General features: G+C 40.8%; 1 protein-coding gene across 4 annotated transcripts in view; it reads left to right on the forward strand.

Moving 5' to 3' along the window:
• myo3b (myosin IIIB) overlaps positions 1-21642 on the forward strand; it is a 70161-nt gene that overhangs the window by 43051 nt on the left and 5468 nt on the right. For all 4 annotated transcript variants that reach the window (XM_037790965.1, XM_037790966.1, XM_037790967.1 and 1 more), the window contains 9 exons: positions 712-823; positions 977-1139; positions 1583-1663; positions 3055-3151; positions 4533-4572; positions 5472-5595; positions 16530-16630; positions 17009-17055; positions 17434-17588. In XM_037790965.1, the coding sequence (XP_037646893.1) occupies positions 712-823; positions 977-1139; positions 1583-1663; positions 3055-3151; positions 4533-4572; positions 5472-5595; positions 16530-16630; positions 17009-17055; positions 17434-17542 (874 nt within the window). In that variant the 3' untranslated portion in view covers positions 17543-17588. The remainder of the gene's footprint in view (positions 1-711; positions 824-976; positions 1140-1582; positions 1664-3054; positions 3152-4532; positions 4573-5471; positions 5596-16529; positions 16631-17008; positions 17056-17433; positions 17589-21642) is intronic.

Genomic DNA, 21642 nt, shown 5'->3' on the forward strand with positions numbered 1-21642 from the left:
AGCGGTTTCAATCTTCACATCTAACTCCAGGCAAGAATGTGAAGAAACGTATTTCCCAAAAATTCAAATTCGAAAGTGGTATTTTACTGGCAACCAGCAATAATCCAATATTGATACTGATGTCCAGCTCTTCTCTTTGTATTTTATGGATCAATTTCCACCAAAATGGTTTCCCAAAACTTGAGGATGACAAAAAAACATTAACACTCGAAAATAAATTCTTAAGGCTGCATTCACACCAGGTCAGGTGGTACGGCGATTCCCCGCCAGTTTGTGCGGCGGTGTGGGATGGACAGTTTAATGGCCCATTAACTGCAACGATTAATGTCTTTTGTTTCCTCGTGGCTGCTCAACGGTTACGTTTCTCCAAAAGTTGATTCTGTTTCTGCCGCAGGCCGCTGTGTTTTTCTTCGGCACCCCCTGTGGCCGCCGTAGCCGCAGCTACGCACGCACTACCCCCATTCAAAATGAATGGGAAGACTTGTGTTATCGTTGCACCGCCTGATCTGGTATGAATGTCAAAGCTGTGATCAGATAACCACATTTTATCTTTGATGATTTTTTTTCAGTCATTTTCTTTTTACTGTCATTATGATCTGATCACAAAATCTTGATTACACCATATCGGTTACAGCTCGCCTCTGCTCTTGAAGTGCTACAACTACATTAGATCAAATATTTCATTATTTTCCCCTCTGCCTGCTCTCATAGATATTACTACCTTGCGTTTCGGGCTCACCAGATGCCTGAGACCAGCAAAGAGAACGTTGTTGCCATATTGGAGCGGGCCAAACTAGAAGCCTGGGTGCTGGGGAAGACAAAGGTAAAAATGAAGCAATAAAGAAATGTTTGTTTGTTTTATAGGTTTTACCTATAACCAGTACAGCATGTACCAAAAACCTTGTATGGAAAAGGCAGTACAGAGATATAGACTGAGATATTTGGATATTCTAACCTGGGCTAAATGTCCTATCAGGTTTTTCTGAAGTACTACCATGTGGAGCAGCTGAACCTGCTGCTGAGGGAGGTGATAGCTCGTGTGGTGGTGATACAAGCTTACACTAAAGGCTGGCTGGGCGCCCGACGTTACCGAAAAGTGAAGCAGAAGAGAAACCGCGGGGCCGTCGTCATCCAGTCAGGTACGTTGGTATTAATTAAACAGTAAACAGAGGAGAAGAAATTATTCAAACTAAAGTAAAAGAAAAATGCAAATGAATGTGAAAATCCTGATGTATTCTTTTATCACGCTATCATGAAACAGGTGCAGATTTCATGTGAATCTGACCGCTGGTTTCTTAATGACCTCTAATCTATTATGTGCCGGTGAGTCTTCATAAAAGAGATGAGTTTGATAACCACAGCTTGACCTACAAGGGTTAAGAGCAATGCTTCAGAGCAGACAATAAGACCTCAGAGAGTTCAAAGGGATCCATCCCTCTGCCACCTGGTTTAGCAGTGTTTTGAAGTGGGATCTTGTGTAGTATGTGCAGTCTATTTTGTTTCACAGAGGCAGGTCAGCAATCTCTTACACACACACACACACACACACACACACACACACTGTCTCTTTCTCTTTCTCTAGCCTGGAGGGGCTATGTTGCTCGGCAGAACCTCAAGCAAATAAAAAAGGAGCGGGAAGAAGCTTCTATCCGCATTCAGTCAGGTAAAGAAATGTTTACGTTTTTCTACTGAAGTTCTTCATATATTCAAGTGCAGGCCTCTGGAGTTTCTCATGTGTCCGGTGGATATGCGCGCCACTTTTTCATGCATTTTCAAGAGGAAAAAGGGATAAAGGCCTGAAAACCTAACGTCTTTGTGAAACACCTTTTTGATCTCGATGAGTGGCCTACGAAACAGTAATAATTAATTAATAATGCATAAAGAAAAGCTTTTGAAAGTTTGGGCAGCATTTGGTCCCCATGTTTCAGAAGAACAGTGCATACTGAGATCCTTTTTTCCTTTCATCTCTTTCCCAGTAAAGGCAAGAGAGGGGCTTATCCCTTCTGTTTCCTCACGACTTCCTCTCTCAAATTCCTGGCCTATTACACAGCTCTCGCATACCAGAAACAAGATGCCTTTTTATACTGTCAACCTTTTCATCTGAAATGTAAATTAATTCTTACTCAGTGTGCCTTGACGAAGATCAAAGTGGGCACATTAACCTTCCCCCTCCACCCCCCCCTCCTTGGAGCCTCTCACTGGAGGACAAGGGAGGGTGCCAAAAGGGGCAGGAGAGAGGAGGGCAGGGGGAGGAGATTTGGCATTGTTTCCCCCGGCTCTCCTAAGGGCTGCCCTCATCTGGCACACGGAGCATCTCAGTCGCCTGCACACCTTGTGTAAATGTCCTCCATTAAAACCCTTGTAAATAACGCTGCAGAATGGGTAAACATGGTCTTGGTGTGAAAAAAAGCCTCTCTGTCGCCGCTGTCTTTCTCTTTAGAGAAGTGTGTTTGTGTGTGGCCGCTGGGGTTCGGGGGGGGGGGGGAACCTGAACCTGACATAAGTGGGGCCTCAGCCCCCCGGCGGAGCACTCCAGCACATTCACATTGTGTGTTCTCCGCAGCTTATAGCCTTTGAGGTGGGCTGCATTTGCATTCTGAAAATAAACAGATGCCTTTCAAATGTATGAGCCTGGTGGCTTCTCAGATCTCAGCGGGGCCTGGGGGACATGCTCACCATCGATCAGATTAGACCATGCAAAATAGAACCATGGCTCGACAATGTACTTGAGCCTTATTTTCCTGTGCATATAATTTTACAAGAAAAACACAAAGCCCGTTGAAGGAGTAAGTCAGCAGGCTCCGTTTACCCATCCATCTGAACCCCACAGTGTCCCAACAATCACACAATGTTTTTCCCCACTGCTACATTACACTCCTTATATGGATGATAAACACATTTTTTCGCTTGCTGTTTTAGTGCTTCGATAAATTGTTGTGAATTGTGTTAATTATAACATTTGTATCGGATAACTACCTCAGTATGTATGTTGTTAAGATGGGAGGAAAATTTCAAATCATGTAGAAGCACGTCTGACATTCATATCCTGTGCAGCCTACAGGGGCCATCGGGTGCGTCGGGACCATGGACCCAAGGGGCACATATGTCACCCTGAGGCTGGAGGAGAGACCACCAAGGAGGAGCATACGGGGTGAGCTACTTGTCCTTCAGGGTCTGTTCTCATTGAAAGAAGGTTTTCCTGCGGTTTGATTTTGTCCTTGTTTCTTCTTACAGCACAAACAATAGGCTTCAAATATGACCTAAAATGAGACCACCATTAGAGTCACAAGAGGTCTCACATACCTGTCACTCATTTTTAGGCCTACTGGACAGGCTCTTCTTGCACTGTAATGAACTGTTGTTTCAAGCAGAAGAGAAAGCTCCTCCCTTAAGCACCACCTCTTTCAGTTTTATAAACGTAATAAATATCTTTCCACCAAGATAGCACACTTGTCTGACCACAAATGGGGTTGGGCGCTGCACTGGTCTCCAGATGTAGGAGCTGAAGACTTTGTGTTTATTCAGCATATGGGCAGGCCAGTCATTAAGAAAGTATGTGCTAAGCAGGAGAGCAGCCACCGACTGAACAGCAGCACACGTGGTGGCGATGGCGGCTTTTTAGCTCCGTGTTTAGCTTTTCTCTGCACCACAACTCTAACATATCAGTTATTACAAATTCACTAATGTTAGGTTTGAGATTACGAACTAAAAACGTAGCTAAGATGAAAGTATGAGATTTGTCTTTATGTACAGGAGCTTCAATTTACAATAATGACAAATACATGCGTGTAGATTTGCCAATCAGTGCTCATCTTAAACCAAGTCACGCACATAAGAAATCTCGTTCAAATCATGTGTGACTTTTGGTCAACACTGTGCATCTCTCTCCAGACTCAAACTCCAAAATACTAGATTTACACATCTGAAAATGTTATGCTTGTTGTATACCCGAACCGAGCGAAGCCTCATCTGGGATTTTTCTCTCCGTGTTTACAATCATATTCCTTGGTGAGAAAAACTTCAAACCTCCACTTAACAATTCTGTTTAATCAGTGTTGGAATCTCTCCATATAGATTTATTTTGACATGATCTGGCCCATTTTCCTCCTGTAAGATCTATGTTCTCACCTACATGCTGTTCTTTTCCCTTTTGATATCCCTCCTCTCTGCCACGCATGAATTCTGTGTTTGCGTCCAAATAACAGAGCCTCCAGTTGCATCACCAAGTCCAAACTGGATGAGATTTTGTTTTTCTAGACTCGAAGCATGACTGCGACTGGCATGCCGCATTGTGTTTGCAGATGTTGTCTCATTTGGTGTTTGTTTTTTTTAAATAATGAAACAGTGAGTGATCACACGCAGAAACATGCCTCGCTCTCTGCAAATTGCATAATCATAAACCAGAGCTGTTTTTGCCGTTAAACAAGGAAACAATTATAATTCATCCTCTGCATTAATATGCCATAACCAGATACTTACAATATGTGTTGTTCTTTGTTCATTTCAGTTAAAAATGCTTCTTACTTTCACAGGTCTAAAGAGGCACATACGGATCACATATGTAGAGGAAATGTAAGTAACAGAATATCAATGAGCATTTTCTTATGCCTGGCTTTAGCCGTGTATGTAAAACGCTGCTCCTCTACAAAGCAGCTTTAACCCAGATTATTCTTTGGGAATTTTTTTGAGTCCTTGAGACAAAAGAGTTCTCTTGCTCCAACCTTCATCTCAGCGGAGAAGACAGGGTGGTACGGGAACGAGAGAATCAAAAGGCTGGAAATTCACGGCTGAGAATAAATGCTCGCTCTTCCCTGAGGTGATTTGTCTTTGCGCTCCTCTTTCTACAGATGTTAGACCCCTTTTTTAGTAAAGACCTGAGGTTCTTTGGTAGCACTTTGATATCCTGCTCGGATTCAATATGTGAAATAGAAGAGCCACTCCGTGACTTGGAGCACATCACAGTCTTTGAAGTCTGATCCAATTTTTGCTGCTCACCATTTGATGTTGAAAGGATGAAATGAGGAAAATGTACAGTTTTTGCCAGTAACTCTGCTGAGCATATGTAAGATTAAAAAAGCAAAATCCTTTGGAGGATGTACTTAGAAATGTTAAGCAGATTAATACTTTCCTATAGCTCTTTTATTCAAAGATAAAATTAAATATGAGAGGAAGTCTGTATGAGCTGTTTTTTACCCTCACAATTAAGTCAGTGTGGTGCTGTTTGCTAGGAGGTAGGGCTAGTAAAGGGGGATATGCAATTGCATTAGCATTTGATTAACATTGCAAAGCACATTAATGGGTTTGAGTTATATGAGTGCCAAAGTGTAAATTGTAAATAAATGAATACAGTGTCTACATGACTAAATTGAAAAAAAAAAACATATTACGGAGCTTGCTTTGACTTGTGTCTATTTATCCGCTGCTTTCATTGACATTGCTCTTCTGGGTGTGTTTACGCCTCCTCTTTCAAGGTTGGCCTCGACAGCCGAGACAGACAAGTGAAAGACATCAAGAGAGACAAAGGCAGAGCAGAAGACAGTGTAACGAAGCCTTGCAGGGAGACAGCTAGACTGCGAGACATGCAGTGTAAACAAGGTAAGCCCGAGCACAGAGCTGGCGGGTGCAGGTAATTACACAAAGAGACAGCAGAAATCCCGCCTTAATGGATAAAGTGCCATTTTTAATACAGGGCCCCTTTCAACCTTTCATCCCAGCCAATCCTCTGCTGCCATTCTTTGTTGACAGCAAAAAAGAGAGAAGCATTATGGGTGATCATTTCTGCGGTATTTTAATAACCCGGGTCAGCTCTTCATAAACGTCTCATGGCAAGTGGGGGGGCTTTTTCGAAGTGGCATGAGCACTTCAAAGCTTTCACTCTCCCGCACGGCGAGCCCTTCACTAAGGATCTCATCAATGACTCTAATAGACCTGCACAGTAACGGTGACAAGAAAATACACAAACCCTGATTTGTTGAACATATGTTTGGTTTGCTTTTTGCCCCAGGCGATGAATTACATTAATTCCTGCTGCCTGGAAGGCTGAGTGGGTGGCTGCGTAGGGGGCCTCCGATTACGGCCGTCACCCAGCCCACCACTGGGGTAGTCTGGGTAATAGGGGCCCGGCCCTTCATTAATGTTATTAGAGGGGTATGAGGTACGAGACGGAGGTGAAATAGCGTTTAGCGGCGCGGCTGAGAGATTACGGGGATTAGACATGATAATGTAACACAGACAGGGCTCTCCAGCGGGCCCGGGATTAGTGTCAGCACGCCACAGCAGGTCTGGGTTAGATAGCGGCTAATTCGGTAATGCTGCATACAGGTGACCCCCGCTCCCAGGCATCACTGCTGCTGAAGGGAGGCAGTGTTTGATGAATTTATAATGTCAGAGTGATTATGGAGGGAAACGTTGCAGCAAATGCCAGTATGAGGGCCTTTTGCTCAAAAGTGTGTTTTGTCCTGTGTCACTGGAGCTTCCAGTCATTTTCTAACGGAGTTTTAAACTAACAGCTGAATTACTTTCTTGTTTTTATTATTTCTTTGTAGTTTGACACCCAGCTACCTAAGACAAGGATGTAGGATGTTTCATTTCATGTGTAAAAGTCACATTGCTTCGCCTTTTAGGAGGATCCCACTCAGTATTTCGATTATTTAATTGCTATATAACAATTAAAAGTAAATCAAATAATTAAAAGTTGAGCTTTTAAACCATTAAATGTAGCACAATGCTCTACTTTATACTGTATCACCTAATGCACTGACCTCCAACCTTTAAGGCTACTTGCAACCTCTTAAGATAAAGCAAAGTCTACTTGCAACCTCTCTTTATGGGCTGTGGCTTCAGTGTGGAAAAGACTTTGAGCTGCTCAGATTTGTTTCATTTGAAGGATTTTTAGAGTCGCTGAGAGGTGAATGTATCCAGGAAAAAAAGCAAAAATATGAAAAAAGTCTGAAAACTAAACCTAATTTTGTGTTTTACTTTTGTATACCCTTGATTATAACTATTAATGTTTTCCATCCTAAAGTAATTTCAGTCTAGAATTAAAGATAATTTCAACTTTTTTTTCAAGAGAAATCAACTTATTTTCACAAGAATTTTCTAGAAATGAGTGTCTTTGTCTTGAAGCTATGGCTGTCAATCAATTGAAATATTTAATCACAGTTAATCGCATGATTGTCCATAGTTAATCGTGATTAATCGCAAATTAATTATTTATCTGTTCAAAACATACCTTAAAGGGAGATTTGTCAAGTATTTAATACTCTTATCAACATGGGAGTGGACAAATATGCTGCTTTATGCAAATGTATGTATATATTTTTATTGGAAATCACTTAACAACACAAAACAATGACACATATTGTCCAGAAACCCTCACAAGTACTGCATTTAGCATAAAACATATGCTCTAATCATATGGCAAACTCAAGCCCAACAAGCAATGACAGTTTTTCCTCGCCAAAATGTAGTGTACGTTTGGAGCGTTATTTAGCCTCCTTCGGGACAAGCTAGTATGACATGGTTGGTACCAATGGATTCCTTAGGTTTTATATTTTCATATGATCTTCACTCTAGCTTTAAAACTGAGCCTGCTACGACCTAAAAATCGCAAATTCCGTTAATGCGTTACAAGAAATTAGTGGCATTGAAATGTTTTTGCGTTAAAGTTTGCGTTAATTTACAAATTAATTTACGTAGGAGTAAAAAACAAATAGTCTCACTTGTTTTAAGATCATAAGACTTTAAGGACTCAAGTTGGTATAAGAAGGTGTTTTTTGCAGTGTTCAGTTATCTCGGGGTTGTGACCTCCAGGTTGGGAATCACCAATTTAATGCAACCTAAAACTTTTCTAGTTTAGTCTCATTGGCATCATTTATTGCAGTAAGTCAAACACTCCCAGACTTCTTTTTGTTATTAGATCAATTGAAGGGTCTCTATACTGAGTAAGCCTTGGGCACATGAATAATATTCTATATCTGACAGTTCAGTTATATTCTATTTAAATGCCCTGACAAAAATAAAATCCTCTTCCTCTTCCGCCATGGGCTTATTTTGTGTGGCGAGCACACAGATTTTCAGGTATTCATCGTCGCCCCTTTTCCTGCCTCGTTTATGTTCCAAGGCCTGCTTGTGGCTCCGGCTTCTTTCAGGAAACCCCATTTGAATATGCTGAGGGAGGCCACGGTGGCTCAGGCACCCAGGGCACACTTTGATCCCTGCAGATCTGAGGGCCTCTTTTTTTTCATCCCGAGGTTGAGCGAGTCATGGAAGCCTTGCCCTGCCAGATGTTTGGAGACCAGGCTCCTTCCTGTGTCTCATCCTGCTGTCGCCTCTGGTGATCGCATCGGTTCTCTCGACCTGGAGTGTTTCAGGACACCAGTGGAGAAAAACAGAAAATTAGCCATGGAAATCGAATTACCCCACCCCTCCAGACACACGCACCCTCGCACACACACACTCTGCTCCCATGCCAAAACACCGGGGCGTGACCTGGAACCTCTCAGTGTGTTTGACGGACGTTTGGTCTTTTCTAAGTGATTTGACAAAGCCTAGTGTTTCGCTCAGCCCAGTTTTTTTCTTCCATGTATGAAACGGAGCAGATTATGGAGTGAGATGATTTGGATATGTGTCTGTTTCACTGTATATCTGACATCAGGCTAGGCAGCTATTTTCACTCTTTAGCAAAATACCTGCAGTGTTGCATTTTATGGTGGGTAGACAGCATTAAAGCACTTTGTACTCCAGGCGCTCTCAGATGTCTGCAGCACCAACCTTTGATTTCCCGTGTTTTGTCAGAGAAAAAGTTACACATACACAGCGAAGTCACGTAAGCTGCACGCTCAAGACGATGTCACCTCTCGTCACCTGTCTCCCGAACCTGAATATTAATACATGTTTGGAAATGAGTCACACAGAGGCGTGTGCAGAAAGAAAGCCTTTGCTAGCAAGCAGCAGATATGATCAGAGTGCTGCTTATGCTCCTCAGCGTGGTAAACAGGATGGTGCTGAGGATCAGTCAGAGCTGACTTTATGGTTTATGAAAGCTGAGCTACTTATGTTAACAGGCTTTTTGAAGATTATAGTTGTGGTAAACATACATGTCAAGAGAGAGACAGTGATAAAGTGGCGCCACAACACAGAGACCAATTACCTCTGCGCCTTGGAAGATAGTTAACCTGGTCGTTTGAAGGGATGAGGAAGGAGAAAAATGAAAAGGGTGCGAAGGATAGTTGAAGTTCATGTTGACTTATTGGTTATAGTTATGTCCCCTCAGTGCATAACATGGTACAGTCAATAAGAATTGATTTTGTTTGTAGCCCTGAGCTCTCTCTGGGCTTTATAGCTGCAGCTGGGAGAGCTCATTGGAAATGTGAATGCTGTTTTACCCACACTGAGGTCAAACCCACACTCACCAGTACATCTCACTTTCCTCTTTACTCGCTCCCTCCCTCAGCTCTTAAAACGTCTTCCCACATGTCCTCCCACAAGGTTTGCAGCCACCAGGTGCTGCTCCACAACCCACCACCACCACCACCACCACCGCCACCTTCAAAGCAGCATCAGCATCACCATATCAACATGCATCTGCCAGACAAATGATCCACCCTCTCCATGTTCTCTAGACAAATACGCTCCCACCCCTCTCGCTGTCTCTCAGCCTTATGATTGATCTGTCTGTCTCCACATATCGCAGCGTCTCAACCGGATGCCTTCAGTTTTAGGCAAATTACAGGCTCGACGTAGCGGCAGCAGAGATTTGGAAGGGATAGGAAAGACTCAACTTAACGGAAGGAGTTGCCTCTGTCTGACGCTACCTACGTAATCCTCTTAATGTCAGTGGGAGTAGTTAACAGGATGTACTTCCAAACTACTCATCATCACAATTCCAGCAGAATAATCTCCTCAGACGTAAAATCTAGGTGGAAAATGATACTCCAAGTTCTCTCTAATTTTGCACACGTGAAGTGACTCATTTGACGTAGTTCAACAAAGTTTTTCCAAACACAAAACCCTCTTAGTTTGTTATTGTTGTTGACAAAATACAGTTTTATATAGTTAAATTTGTATCGAATAAAATTACAATGGATCACACCGATCAGGAGAGAAGAAGCTTAATGCCACTCATTTGCATATTTAATCTATTTTTGGCCTGGTTTTCCCTCCTCACTACTTACTTTTTACTCATCCTGCTAGGTCACATTTATAAATTACACGTTTTATGTCTGCGGCAAATGATTGACCTCCACAAAGTTCACAGATTTTTCCTCCATGCAAACATTTATTTAGGAGTCAAAGTTCCAAAACTGCTGTCAGGGGAAATGATTGATTTCAGTGTGAAAAATTGGTTGTAAGTAACAACATCCTCTGCTTCCATTAGTGAAAACAGATGCAGGAACTACTCTTTTTCAGCATTATCTGCAGGACTTGACCAAGTATGTCTTATAATTTAAAGCACATGAGTTGCTATTTAAGTATGATGTTCAAAATGACGGTAATAAATCTCAGGAGCCCTGCAAAGTTCTGGAAATCCTCTTCAACTTCAGATATCTGTTTGGAGTCTTTGTTTGCAACTGAGGAATAATGTCTGTGTTAGTGAGCATGCATGCATATGTGGGTATGTGTGTGTGCAAGCAAGTTTGTATGCATGTGTCTGGGTTTATGCATATGTGTGTGTGTGTGTGTGTGTGTGTGTGTGTGAAGAGGCGGTTGTGAGGTAAAGAGAGGGGTCTGGGTTGCACATGCCTCATTTAGACATCAAAGGCCCCTGCTGATGATTTTTCCTTATAATCCATGCCTTTTGGTGCCTCTGCTCCCTCCATCTGAATAAACAAAGCCCAAGTGGTTCTCTGTGGTCTGGGAAAAGTCAGGTGATTGCAGCACGTGATCTGGGAAGTAAATCGATACATCTTTAATTTATTCCACTAAAAATCCCTTTTAGCAGCTCTTTTATGTTGTTTCTGAGGAGCATTCTGCTTTTCAAAGTGGTATTTAGAGATGTAATACGAGTCATCTGCTGCTCTTTGAAAATGAAAGAAACACCTATCTCAAAAAGAATTCCAGCCCTTTTTATCTCAAGAAGCAAACATGTACAATATGTAAGTTTCTCACCGAGAAGAGCAAACTCTGCTTGGCTTTCTTTTGATACGGAGAAATCAATATTGTATGAAGCGCGCTGCCTCTGTATTCCCAGTCGACCATTATTCCTCCCCACCCCAAACAGCAGACATTACCCACGATCATTTAGCAAACCCCCGGTGTGAGCCACTGACTGACCCCTTCCCAGCTCTGCCTGCCCATGTCCAAGCCACGCTCCCCTGCCAGAGGCCAGTTTGGCTGCCTCCTCGCCTGTAATATATCTGCAGGAGCAGCATTCCTCTGGGGCTGGCCTGGATCAAATGGCAGTGATTTCCCAAACAGAGGCCCAGAGATGGGAGTTCTGACCCATCCTCTGATCTGCTACACGCTCTAATCGCTGCAGGTCAGAATGGATAAATGGTGATGCTCAACCCCCGTGTGTCATGTTTCGGGCTCCAGATCTGCAGCGGTAGATAGATATCCAGCAGCTGAGCCATTTTAGGAAAACATCTAATTGCGATTTCCTCCACCAATATTGCAATCAGTGATTTTTTTTATAAATGTAACTACAGCCCTGTATTTGTGTTATTAAACAAAATATGATTATACCTACCACAATCACAAAATAATCTTGTGCCTACATTAATAGAAACACATAAAATAATGCTGTTGAATGGTGTTGAGCCAAATGCTAACGTCAGCATGCTCACACATTTGCAAATTAGGCGCTAAACACAAAAGCACAGCTGATGGGAATGTTATTAGCTTAGCAAGTATTGGGTCATAAACCAAAGTATTGGCCAGATTAAGTGTTTGACCTGATGATGATGCTTAAAGAAAAGTCAGGGGATCATCAGAGATATCATAATTCATCCTTAGGGGACATGGGAAGACAGGGGATCATGACAATCCATCCAATAGTTGTTGAGACCTTACACTCAAAACCACAAATATTAACCTCATGGTGGCGCTAGAGGAAAAGTCAGTAGGATTCATCCTCCAGGGACCATGGCTATTATATCAGTACCAAATTTCATGACAATCCATCCAAGAGTTGTATAGATATTTCAGTCTGGACCAAAGAAGTGGAACAACCGTATCCCTAGAGCGATGCCGCTAGCATGGCTAAAAATGATACAGAGTGGTGTTGCTTCCTTGACAAAACCATTTTTAAGTGTACAGACACCACCTTGCAGAGAGCATTATAATCTGGAAACAGCCAGAACTTGTTTTGTTTTTTTCAGTTTGGCCAACTCACAGAATTAATGTTAATTAGCTTAATGAATTTACCGGCGACCGTCGTCCTTATAGCCGAGCCCAGCTGCATGAAAAGGTGTAGGAATGACAAGATAATGGGCAAGGCAAAAGCGTGCAGTAAGAACACCGTTCTTGTTTTTTGCGTCATTTGTCCGGCATGTAGTCTGTACTGACTGCAATGTAAACGCGTTTGCGTAAATTTGCTACGCTCAGAGCTAGTGACGTAAAATAAAAAGCAACAAAGACTGGTTATGGCCGGCGGGAGGGGAGATGGATGGGTCCAACAAACACAGGACTTTCAACCAGGAGACCGGTGTTTTGTTTTTTAACGACATTTCTGATTTGTGACGTTGTTATGTTACGTTGTTTCCATACGCATTGTACTTAGTTTACGTACTTATTTTAAGGCCAACCATAACGTTTTTCCTAAACCTAACTAAGTTTGTTTTTTTTGCCTAAACCAAATGAGTGGTTTTGTTGCCCCCTGCTGGAAGGCTACTGCACCTTCATACAGGGGTGTAATATTCACGCCTCGGCGAGGCAAAACGTGACACTGACACACTACCCTCTGGTGAACAGGTGGGTGTATTACACACTTTAGCGTGATACCGGGTTGTATAGCCAGTGAAATCAACAGTCGCAAGGTTAAACTTTCACTTGTTACAGCTTTTAAGACACCGTTAGTAAGGAAGATTGCGGCACTTGCGGATTGAAAATTAAACCTTTTCCAATGCAATTCCGATATAATAACTAAATCATTCTGCTCAAGATCTTAACTTGTCGTTAAGGTACAGCGGCAGCAAACGGGGACTCTGTCATGCTTGCACTGAACGCAGTTAAGAGTCAGTGCATCCCTTTTTTAAATTATTGGACTTGCTATTTTTTAAGATAAACAAAACATATTTGTTGAAAGCACAGACTATGCAGTCTATTGAATTTTGAAACTTCGTTCAAGGACGTTAGGATTCATTATTTGTGATTGAGTGCTTTGATGCAATTTCAGGGGAATAAAACATTTGCTTATCAAATCCATTTCTGCATCATTAGCAGAACAATGTCCTACATACAGACATTGTTTAACTTAAATGCAAGGTGCAAATATCCTATTTGTGCTGTTATATTTTCTTTTCATTATAACATGTTGCAACGTTGTGCAATTTGTCTCTATGTAATATTTACAGTGCTTTTGATGCAGCCAAACGAAGCTTGTTTAGAAGAAATACACACAACTGTTTTTATTTTCACAGCTATTTTCCTCTGTTTATGAGACCCATACAAACATCCTCGAATACTCAGGGGTGACAAGGATTCACACAGTGGACGGTTCGCACCTCTGAGGCACGGATAGATAAGATTCACGGTAAAAGTTAGCTAATATCTCAGAACTGACAGGAACTTTCTGGGCATTTACAAAGTGTGACTTTAGTAAACCTGCGCTGGTTTGAATAATATCAAGAAAGCCGAGGAAATATGGGAGGGGGGGTTGAGGGGGAGCTTGCTCTTTGATGTATAGGATTGAGATGTGATGAGGTCTGTTCAAAGTGAGTACAAAGTAGTGTTAAGATGGAAAAAGCAAATGCAGCTTTAGTCAAGGTAGAGAAGCCGAGGTAGCAAGAGATGATGAAGAAATGTCCTGTCTCACCCAAAACGTAGGCAAAGAAGATGAAACGTTATCTGACATTAAATATAGATGCTTCCTTGTAAAGGTGTCTCAGCTTTAAAACACACTTTTGTAACCTATAAAATTTTGAAACCCTGTGTGTGTGCTGTACAGAAGAATGTAGTAGTAGGAATGTAATAAGCCTTCGTAATTGTATTATGCTTGAATAATCAGGTTATCACTCGTTATCTTTCGTAAGTCATCAATAACATTTCTGTGGTGCATTGTAATAATTAATTCTTCAGTTCACTGTTTTGAACAATCAGGGAAAACATTACGCTGCCAAAGATTTGGTCCTCTGCTGGAAGAGAAGCAGCAGCAGAGAGTAGAGAAGTCATTCAATGGGTGGGAATCATAAATGACTTCTTACTCTGTTTAACAGATTAGCTACCGCTCACAACTGTGTCATTGGTTTCAGTAGGAAGTAGGAGGGTGAACTTCTACATCTAGAGTCTTGTAGATCTGCTGAGTCAGTGTAGGATATTTATTTTTCATAGGCCAGCTAATGGTTGTCACTTCACTTTAAAGGAACATTTCGGGGGATTAGCAGAAATGGAATATTATATTCATAATTATGTTTTCATTAGTATGTAATTACCTGAAACTAAGAATCGTGTTTTCGTTAGCTTGTAATGAGCCGTTTATATCTACATAGGGAGTGGGTCCTCTGCCATGTTGCTCCGCCATACAACCCAAACACTGGCTCTAGCGAATTAATAATAATAATAATAATTTTTTCAAAAGCGATTTTAAACACCACATTGTCCATGTGAAAATCATTTTGATTTAGGTGAACTCAACCTTTAAAGAAATGGTTTGTTTTGTGTAAATGTGCTCATTGGTTTCCATGCTAAGAGTTGGATAAGAACATTCTCATCTCTGAACACTAAGTATGGACCTACAGCTGGTGTCAGTTTAGCTTAGCTTAGTATAAAGACTGGAAACAGGAGGCTACAGCTAGCCTGGCTCTGTCCAAAGACAACAAAACTCACAAACTAGCACCTCTAAGGCTTCCGAACTGGCCTCTATCTTTATTTTGGTTATTTTAAATGTCTGTGTTTGACCAACACTGGGCTGCATTTTACTGCTCTGCAGTGGATTTACTTCTCATTAATTACTTTGACAACTTGGCTAATTTCAGTTGCAATACATTAAAACATTCTACTTGACCCTGATCTTGTTTATTGGCGAATAATTAGTTCTAAACCAACAATATCCTATATGGCTAATTGTAGACTCTACTTTCGCTCATATATTCCAGAAAACTGTCTTCAGCAGAGAAACTGCACCTTGTAAAAGACAAAAACAGCCACTGTAAACAACTCCCTACAACCTTCCTCTTTAAAGCCTCTCGGCTGCCACAGCACTAACGAACTACTTCTTCAATTACAAGATAACTCAGTGTTCAACTCCTCACTGAGACAAAAGTTTGATGCATTGAAAAGAAATCCTCGGTAACACTTTCTATGATGCCCATGTCTATAATGCCTTATAAACATGCTTATAATGCATTATAATCCGCTTATTGCACATCATAATTATCGTTATACACACTAAATATTCATAATGATTTATAACAAAAATCATAACACATTATAAAGTATTTTATAATGCCTTATAAGGTCAAGGATCATAGAAAATAAGTATCATGAATAGTCATGAGTGCTTATAACTATAATTATACAGTGCTATACACAGATTATAACACATTCTAAGTGTGTTATAATCTGTGTATAATGCATTATAGACATGGGCATCATAGAGTCAAAGTGTTACAAAATGTATTAAATGGTCTCGCCTATTATTAATTGCGATTAAAATACTTTATTTACTCTCAGACTCTGACAAAAATACTCAACACATTTTATGATCACACATCTACGCAATATTATTATAACTCGTACATCTTGACTGAAATATAGTAAATATGATCATCAGCACTTTTAAACGTTGCCGCCCTTTTTCAGTGTCATCACTCTGTCGTCACAGTGTTTATTTCTCCGGGGACTGTTTGCAAATTATTTTGAGATGGTCACAGCTGTCATGTTTGTATTATAACTGGCACTACATTAGTTTTCACTTGTTTCTATTGTGAAGGAATAGTATGATCTGAGCCTATGTGTAAACATGTTCAAGAAATCAATTATCTCTCTTTTTGGTGGTTTTGGTCACAGGAAAGTTTAAATTCTAACCACACACACCACAGTCTCACCTCTGCCTCCTCCATTGTAGCTACTTGGCAAATTGAACTCTCGTCTGCCGTGCACCTGTGAGGAGAGATATAATTAGATGTGGTTTATATGTGTGGATTTATGTAATGTTAAGCTGTTATTGAGTCAGAAGAAATTACATAATCTTATACCTAAACCAACAAAATTTAAAATATGTTTCTGCCACTTTGTCACACGCGGGTGCAGATTTAAAAAGTGGAGGGCAGAATCTGTTTACTGCTGCTGTCATCACCATCAGCATCGTGTCGGTGCTTGTTGTTGTTTTGCTTGGTTGGATCACTGCCCTCATTTTTCCTCTGTTGCAGGTCCAGTGATGAAGCTGCAGCAGAGAACTCCTCGCCGGCGGGGCCAGCAGCCCAAGCTGCTCAACAGCCCCGAAGACAGCCTGTACTACAACCAGCTAAATGTGAGTTCAAAGTGCCGATAAAGGCCTTTGTCTGACTTTGGTTCCACATGATAATACAATTAAACCTACCTGTGCCAGACCCTGGAGCCCCACCCCCACGCTTCTCTGCCTCTTGTCTTGAACATGTGCTTATGCTCTTTATCTGTTGCTTTCATGTCAGGATGTCTGCCTTCACGGTGAATAATTGATGTGGTTTATCAAAGCTGAGCAAGATGCATGCTTCATCAGACTCACTTGAGCCCTTTGATCAGAAAAAAATTATGCTGTGACTTCTGATATTATCAGCATCTGCTCGCATTCAACACAAAATCACTTTGAATTAAAAATTAATGACTCTCTGCTCATCTTTTGACTGTGTGCTCTTGGCCCTTTCCTCAGAGAACTCTGGATTACCAGGGGAGCAAGAGGAAGCCGAGAAAACTTGGGTAAATAACTGCTTTCCTACTTACAGCAACTCTAAACAGAGCAGGCCCTTTGTGGAATAGGAGAATCCAGAAATGGAGTTGTTTTCTTATAATGTAAATGGAGAGCCAAAAATAACAGGCTTTTTATGAGCAGTTGCTCTGCGTCATTAGAGAGGGGGTTACATATTAAGGCTTTGTCAGCATGCTAATTTTAATTGTTGAAGGTCTGACTTGTATTTGTACTATAAATGACATCCTGGTTCAGCTCAGTATACTTAAGAAAACGCATGCGCCTCATCTTTGTATATGCAAATATTGTTTTTATTCTAAATGTCTAGTTTTTCACATCAAGACTTTTTTTTACTTCTCACCATTTTCTCGTCTCCTTTCCCATCACAGTCAAATCAAAGTGCTGGATGGAGAAGATGAGTACTACAAATTACTGTCAATGGTGGAGTCAATCCCTGAGGAAGAGTACGCGACCGCCCCACCCTCCCACCCTTTCTAGTGGGCCTCTCGTCAGTCAGAGCTGAGCCTTACAACCATGTCAACCGGTAAGACAGACACACCAGACATGTAGACAGACACTCCAAAGAACATCCTCAGTGTTGGATGTGCTCTGGTATGTGGAGCAAGTAGCAGCAGTGCAGAATAAGTGACCTGTACAGGCGATGCCCTCAGCTGTTAATCCGAAGGGGTCGGAAAGTGTCAACAGGAACAAATTACTCATCAGTGAAAATATTACAAAAGCATTGTGCTATTTTCTGTGTGGTAAGCTTTCAGCTTTATAGCCATAATGCGGGATTATAGTTAGAGATTAGGGCTGTCACAATATCAGATTTTCACTACATGATTATTTTGGCCAAAAGAATTCACGATAATGATATTATCGTGATATTTATAGAAAATTTGAAAAACATAATGATAATGCTATCAGTCAAATTCATCTTTAACTTCGTTTATTGTGCGTTTTGTCTCTTTTTTGGCAAATTAATTACACTCAAAGTGATGTAGGGAGGTGGAGAGAGAGTCTATAACCATAAATTTACAAAACTGTGATTTAAGAGCTGGATTATTTACACGATATTATCATATATGTATTATAAACATGATATTGATATTTCATTTTTTTTTTTTTTAAATATCACGGTTATCGTCATACCACAGTATATTGGGACACCCCTAATAGAGATGTTAAATTTTGCAAGAAGAGGGGTTTCTAGTCCGGTGTTTGACTTGCTGCTATTGTGCCTCTCAATGTGGCAAATATGTGTAATATTATTATGGTGTCATTTTTTCCTGAGGTTTTTTTCGGGGTATTAAAACCTGCACTAAATTGGAAATTATCATTCATCTAACAAACTGCTGTGAAATTATACAGATGTTGCAAATGCCTTAGACAAAAGAAATGTATTACATTTTTCTTTTGACTGTGTTTTTGGCCATCAGTCAAAAATGTTATAATATTAATGCAGTGCTTGTTCGGAGCGCGGCCGATTGCTGGGCTCCCGGTATTGCTACTTGCAGAGTTGTTGGGGGGCGTGCCTGTTTGGTGTGCATGGCCGTTCAGTGCCTCAGTTTTACTACCGTTGAAGTTCTTCTTCTTCTTACTGCATTGTTTTGGTGGCATCTCTCCAATTCTTGGGCATGTGTCAGAGTATTTGCACACAGCACAACACCTGCCCTTATATGGTGTTTAGGGGGCGTTGCCTGTGCCAATAATAAACATTGGCCACACGCCTCCAATTCATGATCAAGTAGGATTCATCATTCATTCAGCACACATGGGTAAGAGCAGATTTGGATGGTTAAGAACGTGTGGTGCATCTGGAGTCGACTTCTTTTATTTTAACAGAAAATTAAGAGAAAATATTACAGAAATGTAAGAGAATGTTGCTGCATGAGGCCCTATAATTAGTATATAACCGACGTAATCAATTTGTATGTAATCCATATAATCGAGAGCCAGGACAGGTGACATAGAGTGAAAAAGTCTGCGTAGGGAGGCGGTGGGTCTAAAAACACTAGACTCTCACCCAGGAGATCGCTGTTCGTGTCCCGTGTGAAACCAGGAGTCAACATTGACTTATTTGTCTCGCCACTTTAGTTATTTTACCCAGACCACGATCTTTTCCTAAACCCAGGGTTCCCACGGTCATTGAAAACCTGGAAAAGTCATGGCATTTCAAAATCTAATTTTCTGGGCTTGGAAAAGTCATGGAATAAGTAAAATCCTTTAAATTTTTGGAAAAGTCATGGAATTTTGTTATGTTTAAAGAGACTATTGTTACAGTAATCATCTGTGGATAACCTTCCTCGTAATGTAACATAACCCCAAATTTATTTTCTGTAGCTGTTGACGTATCGTACATATGTCATTGCATGACAACATACCATCATGTACCTTTCTTAATCCTCTCCCCATGTTCCGTCTCTCCCTTCATGTATGCCATTAGAGAGCCATGAAGTATTATATGTAGGCTACATACTTATGTTACTGCATTGTTTTTCAGACTTTTTCAGACATCTCTTGTTTATTCAAAGTTTATTAATATTGAATTGGTTGTGTGTCAAAATTGCACCAATTTCGACACTGCATGCCCTTGGGTCCCCAGCAATAGAGTGCTGCAGAAATGAATCCTAAAACCTGGAAGTGAGTTAGCATTTTAGCACTTCTGGTTCCCTTGTCTGGAAGTCAATGGATTTTTTGAATATGTTTTTGGTTAGATGCTTGAAATAAGGTCTGTGGATATCACAATATCCAATATCACAATAAAAATACATCAATAAATACCCCAGTCGGGAATTTTAAAGCCTTTATTTGTCTTAAAAAGACGGTTGCTAACAAGTGGCTAAATGAAACTACTAAACGTCATCACGACAAACACTAGTCCACCTTTAGCTTAGTGGTGGTGACGTGAAGTCATGCGTAGTGTAGTTCGTTTATAGCCTAATGTTAGCTTTTTACTTCTGGCGATCGCATTTAACGCCTCTAAAACCATAAAAGTGTTCATTTGTGGAGATTATCTTGCTGTACGAAACCTGTAAGTTTCATAAACGTGTGTTTGCCACAGAGCTTATTTTCTGAAATAATCCAAAACCCAATGGAAAAATCCCATTGGCTTTCTGTCGAGGGAACCCAGGGCGATGCTAACTTCCTGGTTGGCCTACAAAAATACATCAACCCTGCAGCACTCTAGATCGGTGAAGTAGATGGGTTCTTGAGATATGCCAAGGACAGACACACACACACACACATAGGCCTACACACATACAGATATTCCTTTCTTTATAGTTACATTATATTTATAATGACTTAAACTGAAGAAAAGCAAACAAACCCTTAGACTTTTAAAGATTTAACCGGCATATGTTTGGTGTTTAATCTCAATAAATGACAACAATAACAGTTTAAAATTAAAAAGATCATCGATTTTTAGTCAGTTGACTAATCTATTATCGTTTCTACGTTGCTCCACATTTACTCTAAGGAGCCCCTCATCTTGCAGGCAGCGTGATTCGTTTCAAACTGTGTTAACCTGACTTGGTAAAATCTACCTATTTTAGAACATCGTGTCTATTGTCTAAGACGGATCCAGAGACAAATCCTTCTGAAACCCCGAACTCTCCCCACGAGTTCTCCCACAGCGAGCCGCCTGTAGTTAGAGGGGCTTTGTGCTGTCTGAGTGCTGGAATCACCACATATAGCCTCACAGAGGCAGAGCTAGACCTCACTTTGAATTTCACCCTAAATACAGGAATTTTCTTTTAAGATGTGAAGTGTCGGAAATGCAGGGCTGGCGAGTTGATTTGTAGAGCTTTTTTTTTTTTTCTTTTCAATTTGCATATCATTTACTGCATCTCCCTTTGTTGACACCCGAGGGCCTGAGAGGAGATTTTGATCTTAATAGGAAGAGTAGGGTGGTATGACTGAGGATCTCATCCTCCTTACACTCAGCGGGGAAAACATTAGAGCTCTGCCTAGATAGCGAGACGGAGATAGCGGCTTCACTTAGGTTCAGGTTCACGCGAATCCTGGTGGGTTTAAAGAGACCCAAAGTGTTCATCAAATCCCACTGCTCAGAACTGTGAGGGTCAGACCGGGGTTGAGACACTGAGGACTGACTCTGATAGTTGGGGTAGTAAATGTGTTCAGTGTTTCACATCTCCTGGAAGTAATGCAACCTCTACACAGAGGAAGACGAAGTATTCTGATACTTTACTTTAAAAGTAGCCATTCAACAATGTAAAATACTCCAATACAAGTACAAGTCCTGCATTCATGTTACAATGACGTTATAACATTTACAAAAGTACCTGCAGAAAATGTCTCCTTTTTACTGATGCATTAATGTGTAAGCAGCATTTTATGTAGCAGTTTATTGAGGTGGAACTAATTTCAGTCTACATACTGTTACAGGTCATTTAATCTATAACTATGCATTGTATTTTATAAGCTCATGTAGGTTTTGTATATAACATCTTCATCTGCAAACAAACTAGCATATACAGCTGTTAAATACATGTAATTGCGTAAAAAAACACAATATTTCCCTCTGAATTGTAGTAAAGCAGAAGTACTAAGTACAGTAGTAGTAACAGTAGTAA

The sequence above is a fragment of the Sebastes umbrosus genome, chromosome 13, assembly GCF_015220745.1.
Source record: "Sebastes umbrosus isolate fSebUmb1 chromosome 13, fSebUmb1.pri, whole genome shotgun sequence".
Lineage (NCBI taxonomy): Eukaryota > Metazoa > Chordata > Actinopteri > Perciformes > Sebastidae > Sebastes > Sebastes umbrosus.